This window comes from Leiobunum rupestre, chromosome 8 (genome assembly GCF_980474605.1).
Source record: "Leiobunum rupestre chromosome 8, qqLeiRupe1.1.hap1, whole genome shotgun sequence".
Lineage (NCBI taxonomy): Eukaryota > Metazoa > Arthropoda > Arachnida > Opiliones > Sclerosomatidae > Leiobunum > Leiobunum rupestre.
Genome location: NC_143391.1, coordinates 33,822,378 through 33,828,456, shown reverse-complemented (window position 1 = coordinate 33,828,456; position 6,079 = coordinate 33,822,378). Strand labels below are relative to the sequence as shown.

At 34.5% G+C, this 6,079-nt stretch overlaps 1 protein-coding gene across 1 annotated transcript; it reads right to left on the bottom strand.

Annotated features, from left to right (window-relative positions):
- Positions 1-900: 900 nt before the first annotated feature.
- Positions 901-1,560, bottom strand: LOC149933262 (death-associated inhibitor of apoptosis 2-like). Its single transcript, XM_090157458.1, has 2 exons — positions 1,539-1,560; positions 901-1,339 (listed from the first exon to the last, which is right to left on the bottom strand). Exon 2 carries the CDS (start codon positions 1,330-1,332, stop codon positions 970-972), a length of 363 nt encoding a protein of 120 aa, XP_090013584.1. The 5' UTR covers positions 1,333-1,339; positions 1,539-1,560; the 3' UTR covers positions 901-969.
- Between the last annotated feature and the right edge of the window lie 4,519 nt (positions 1,561-6,079).

The window sequence follows — 6,079 nt, the reverse complement described above, 5'->3', positions numbered from 1 at the left end:
ATTCTCAATCACCGGATAGACACAAAGAGCTTGGCTCCCGCCGTTCACCCGCGCCTATCCCGTTCCTCCCCCACCCGCGCCCCCATCTCAATCACCAGAATTTCTAATCACCAGAATTTCTAATCACCAGATTCTCCCGTTCACGGGTTGCTTTCCCCCAACCCCCATTCACTGGATACTTTATCTCTCGTTCACCAGCTCCTTTCCCCCATTGCTTTCACCCCTTCTAATCACCAGTTGCTTTCCCCCAACCCCCATTCACTGGATACTTTATCTCTCGTTCACCAGCTCCTTTCCCCCATTGCTTTCACCCCTTCTAATCACCAGTTGCTTTCCCCCATCTCTAGGCAATAAAAACAACCATAATTGTTATCTCTCATACTATCGATCCCAATCGCTAGAAATTGGCTTTTTCCCCATTCGCTATAAATCGCAGCAGTTTGCCAGAATTAGTTTTATTGGACCGCCAGTTTATTATTCTTTTTAGGGGAATCTCTATGGGAGTTTAACATTACAATAAAGCTAAAAGGTCCAGTTTGGGGTACATTTGGTCCGAAATGGGGTACATAGGGCCGAAAATGGTGACTTTGGTCGTTTTTGGGGTACATTTGGTCCATTTTGGTCCATTTTTGGGTACATCCCTGCTTTCCCCCATCCCCATTCTCCAAAATTAGTTTTCCTCGCGCAGATATCTGGAGATTAGATTTTTACCCGTTTGCTTATCGCTTTCGAACCCCTTAATTTCTAATCTCTAGGCAATAAAAACAAGTTATTTACATTTAATTTTTTATTTTAGAACTTTGTTTTACATGTTAGTAGGTACTATCAGATATTCCATTAGATGGTTATCTTGTACATTACACAATTAAAACAAATTAAAGTAGTTAAGTTTACAGGCATTTAAATGGGGTGAAACGATCTCCTGCAACTTAATTTAATTAAAAGTTCTAACTCACGTATTTGTAGTGTTTAGCAACAGTATCGTCTGACATCCGAGGGACAGTTACAAACGTCTTCTTCTGGTACAGGTGAGAAGCTTTTGTCAGAGACCGTAGTTGCTTTTGGCGTCGGGGGAATGTCCCATTCTAGCGAAAGGTACTTTTTTTCCGATGGTGAATTATCCCTAGCCGGACAGTTTGGAAAGAATCTAGCATGTTCAAGTTCTGGTACGTCTCCTGATTTCCATCCTTCTAATACGCCATGGCATTTGTAACATCGTACTTCATCGCCCCGCTGAATATAGTAGAATCCAGCCTTCGCTAGTTGCTCCTTAGTGACGTGCGGATTTTTCCAGTGACGAAACGTTTCAAGTCGATACACTTCAATGTCCATAGCTGATCTAGACCAAATACGTTCTATAGTTTCAAATGATACATTCTCTAAGCCTACATTTACCCCTAAGTCTACTAAACCTAATTTTATCAATATGGTTAAATTTCTACGCTAAAATTATCAATATAAATGCTTTTTTCAATATGCAAATTGTTTTAAATATGTCTAAAAATATAGTCTATTACCAAGAAAAAATAGTTACTTACTTTATGGGTAGAAATCCTTTGTCAAGCTGTAGAAAAGACTGAGCGAACCGTCAGCAGGTCTTTACTCGTCAATGTGCCGTAGAGAAATGACGCACGGAAGATTAATTTATTCCTATCTTGTTGAGAATAATTCATCACGTGATCTAAACTTCAAATAACCCTCAAATTCTATTGGCTGTCTCTCTCTGACAGTTTAAACTGCCTCTAATGATTGACGGCACATATTAACCCACTTGAGTATTTGGAAAAAACCCTTTGCTACTCAAGGAGAGTTTTGGAAATACCACGTTGACGATATCAAAATCGAGCTCTCACTTGAAAATGTTTACGGAAAACAATCCTCTTGGAAAATTGAGTTACGTAGAAGATTGCTAAAAAATGGCTATGTGTTAAGTTTTTTTCAATAATGAGTCTTATTTTTTACATTTTAAAGTATTTATTAAGAGTGAAAAATCCTATGACTACACTGACGGCATATCTTAAGTACCGGTGGAAAAATCCAGTGCTCAAAGTTCAGTTATCTTATTAAACGTGCGCGTGCACAGAAAAATGAACGAGTCACGTGATAGTAACTTAATTTCTACGCTAATCTTACCCCTACTAGACCTAATTTCTGTCTAATACATTTCCAATATATATATATAAAAGAATGCCTAAAAATTTCATTTTAAATATAATAAAATAGCCTAGCTGATTATTATTATTATAACTTACTTTTCAGCGTGACCTTCAATGACTATTCCCAATGCTAAGACTCTTTATTGAGATAACTAAGAATTGATTCCCATGACTACCCTGACGGCATATCTTAAGTACCAGTGGAAAAAAAATCCATTGCTCAAAGTTCAGTTATCTTATTAATCGGGTGCGCGCGCACAGAAAATGAAAGTCACGTGAGAATCGGTACGTCACTGAAAATAGTGGAAGTGTCATCACTAGAGTTCTTTTATCAATATATTTAATTAAGGATTATTTCAAAGTTTAGATGGCGCCATGGTTCTCAAAGCAGTGATATTAAAAGATCTCAACGGGTGGAATTGGAGAAACGCTAAAAATATTATCGACATATTCATTCTCCCTAAGTATAAATAAATAAATAAATACATTCTTGGCATAGTAGTAGGATTTTAAGAAAAAAATTAAATACGGAAAATCAATTATTTTATTTTAAAGGTTTTGTGATTTCTCACCAAACAATTTCAACATCTTCAATGTAGGCTATCGCATCAGGGGCATCTCAAAAATCTTTTTCCTCTGATCTCCTAGTTTCTGCCTCTGTCTTTAGTATTTATAAATATTTTCCTATCCATAAACCATTTCCTAACTGGTGGACATTGATAACACTAAAAGTTTACTTATAATAATATGCTGAAATACATTTTCCAATACGCAAAAAATTAAAGCTAGACCTAAAAACCTGTAAAGTGTAAATAGTTAAGACTAAATTTCTAAGCCTAGCCCATGAAAGTACATTTTCCGTAAATCATATCCTAACATGAATGCATTTGTTTTTTTTTTTAAAATATGCTAATTAATTTCGTAAACAAGCATAAATTTTAGTTCGCCCTTCCTCCAAAATATCTAATAGAGCTAGTACATTCTCGATAAATATACATGTTCTTGGGGAATAAGAGACGTTTTTTATCAAAGTAAGCCAAGTTTAAAGCTTATTGTCATTGGTTCCATAACAAAAACCACATTCGGATCAAAATAAATTTATTTATTTTATTTTTATACAGATTTTTTTTCATTTTTTTTTTGCCTTAATTTCAATTTTGGGAGTCGGTACCCGTTTCACCGAAGATGAAGATGCTTCGTTTTATTCAGCGTTGGGTAAATCGCCGTGTAAAAAAACATCTAGCATTGCATTAACTTTTTCCTCGTCCTCGTCCGAGACCCCTACAATACGTCTCTCGATCTATAAAGTAAAGAAATCAAAATAATAAGCTAAAAGATAATCCATACCTTCTATTCACTAGTTCAATTTATCACTGTCTCATATATCCACTATCGTACATACATACATTCATACACTAACTTACTAACGCTTTAGTCTCCGCAAGTTTTTGTTGTATAATCAAAGTTTTGAATCGAATAATAATAATAATAATAATAATTAGATCAAAACAAATTTCAAGCTTACGTTAATGTATTCCCTTGAGTGAGGGCCCAATCTTTGAAAAATCTTCTCAATGACGACATGGGTAGCTAGATGGACGTCGATGTAACCTTCGTCCTCTTGCAGGTTCAATTCACGTAAATACCAGTTTTTATATTTTCTTAACATTATTTCTAACGTTCTAAACGAAAATTGTTTTTCGTTTGGCATATCAGGCTTAAAAGAAAACCTAAGAACTGCTTTAGTTACACGCATATCCACGTTATTTTCCATAGCTAATATTTAGCCCTTAAACTTGCTCGTAATTACGAAGAATGTAAAAATGTAGAATGCTCGCTCCTATATTTATGCCAAATCAGAAATCACTTGAAATAATAACTTCATTTGGTACTTAAAAAACGGTGAGAGGTGGGAGGAGGGGTTTGGTAATTTATAAATTTTTATAATCAAATGTACCATAGCAAAAGTATATAAATAATACAAGAAGTGCACTAATTATTATTTTCGCTCGCCAGGTAATTTCGTTTGATTTCCGTTTCGCACGGACGCAGATAACATGGTAACGCGACTACAGCGAACCGATAAAGCTAATTAATAAAATATTGTCAACCATTTGATATTAGAAATGTTAAAATAAAACTTTTACAGATAAATCTAATTTATAAAATATTGCCAATTGAGGGTTTGCAAGTTAGTTTGATTATAGGTTTTGAGTGTTAGAATAGAAATAACGCTAAATACAGGGTTAAATTCAATTCAAAATAAAAGACCATGACAATAAAAAATAACCTTTAAAATATAAATCGCGAAGAAAATGAAGTAACGCGACTTTTAAAATTAGTATAAAATGTTTAATCCCTCTGAAAACGTGAAAATTCATATAGGACAAAACCCAAATACATGTTTACTGAGCTTAGCACTCTACTTTTTCAATCCTCTATTCTCAATGGTGGCCTCTATTTTTACCATCGTCTGCTTCGTAAACTTTATGGATGCATTGGAAGGGCTCAAATTAAGCTAAGTGGGTACACTTCTTGTTTAATTTATATACTTCTAACCATATTAAAGTATCAATTTTAATAAAAGGAATTCAACTTAAGTGTTGTTTTGCTATCTGAAATTCGAAAACAAAGAAGGTAGTACAGGGGTACTTAAGTTGATTTTAATATTTTTTTTAGAAATAACTTAAGTATACAGCGAAATAATCATTAGTGGTATCTAATTTTTTAAGTGCCCACATACTTCTCATCTCGTATAAAAGAGGGTCATTTTTGTACTATAAAACCATTCCATTCCTGAAATCCGCTACAGGAAAAAAGTTGATTAAGCTAAGCAATTTACGAGCGACGTCCTAGCGTACTTGTAATTAAGAAAGTAAGTACTTAGTTTTACGATTTTGCTTAAAACTATGATTTTAAATCGATAAAGTGAAACACGTAAAGTGTCCCTGACCAAAATTGTTTCACAAACATCTGTACCGTTTAATAAGATACGAGTATGATAACGATTTCTAGAGCCCTATGTTCGATAATGATTCATTAGGAAAATTTGAATATAGTTTAAATTTTTAATTACTTATTTTTTGGTTTGACTACCAATTTGGAGGACTACTGTTTTGATTTTGATATAACTAAATTTGATTGGTTTTCGAAAAGTTTTCTCTTCTACCCCCGCCCCCAGTTTATAATTATGATGTCAGTTGTAAATTGTTTTTTTCGAGTATAAAAAGGGTAAACAGAAAAATTGAGAGATAGTATTAAGAAAACAGCCAATTCGAATTGTTTCGGAATCGGCTCGAGGGACTAAGTACGTAGATATACGTCAATTGTAAATTCTAAACTTTGTATATATATTATATTCATTCATTCATTCTTACTAATTTTATAGTAATGGATCCTATTTCCATAACTTTGGCCTCGGGAAATGAGTACGTCGGTACGACAACCGAATCTATGATTTGCTTTCACTGCGGCGAATGTACGGAAGAATTGGCAGTAAGAGGCGGAGGACTCTTCTTTTGCTGGGGTCGAGAGTGCGCGCATTATCAAATGGGAGTAATTTTTCGACATGGTAATGTCTATACCAAACACATCCCAGGGCATCTTATAAAGGAGTTCCCGCCCCATCTCCGCTGTACGTACTGTGGAAGAAGAGGGTCGAAGAGAAGCCGTCGACGGGAGGAGTGCTCAGCGTTCGATTTCATGGGATGCTGTCATTACCCTAAGCCTCCCAGAGACCGAACTGTAGTTCGTTTTATAAATAGATAAATAAATAAATAAAATTGCGAATAATTTACAAATAAATGTCTATTGACTTTTCTTCATCCTATAATATAAGTTTATTCCTAAATTTTTAAGCTTATTACAATAAGATTTCTTTAAGAGAGAGAGAGAGAGAGAAAAGAATTGCTTAAATTAGGAAG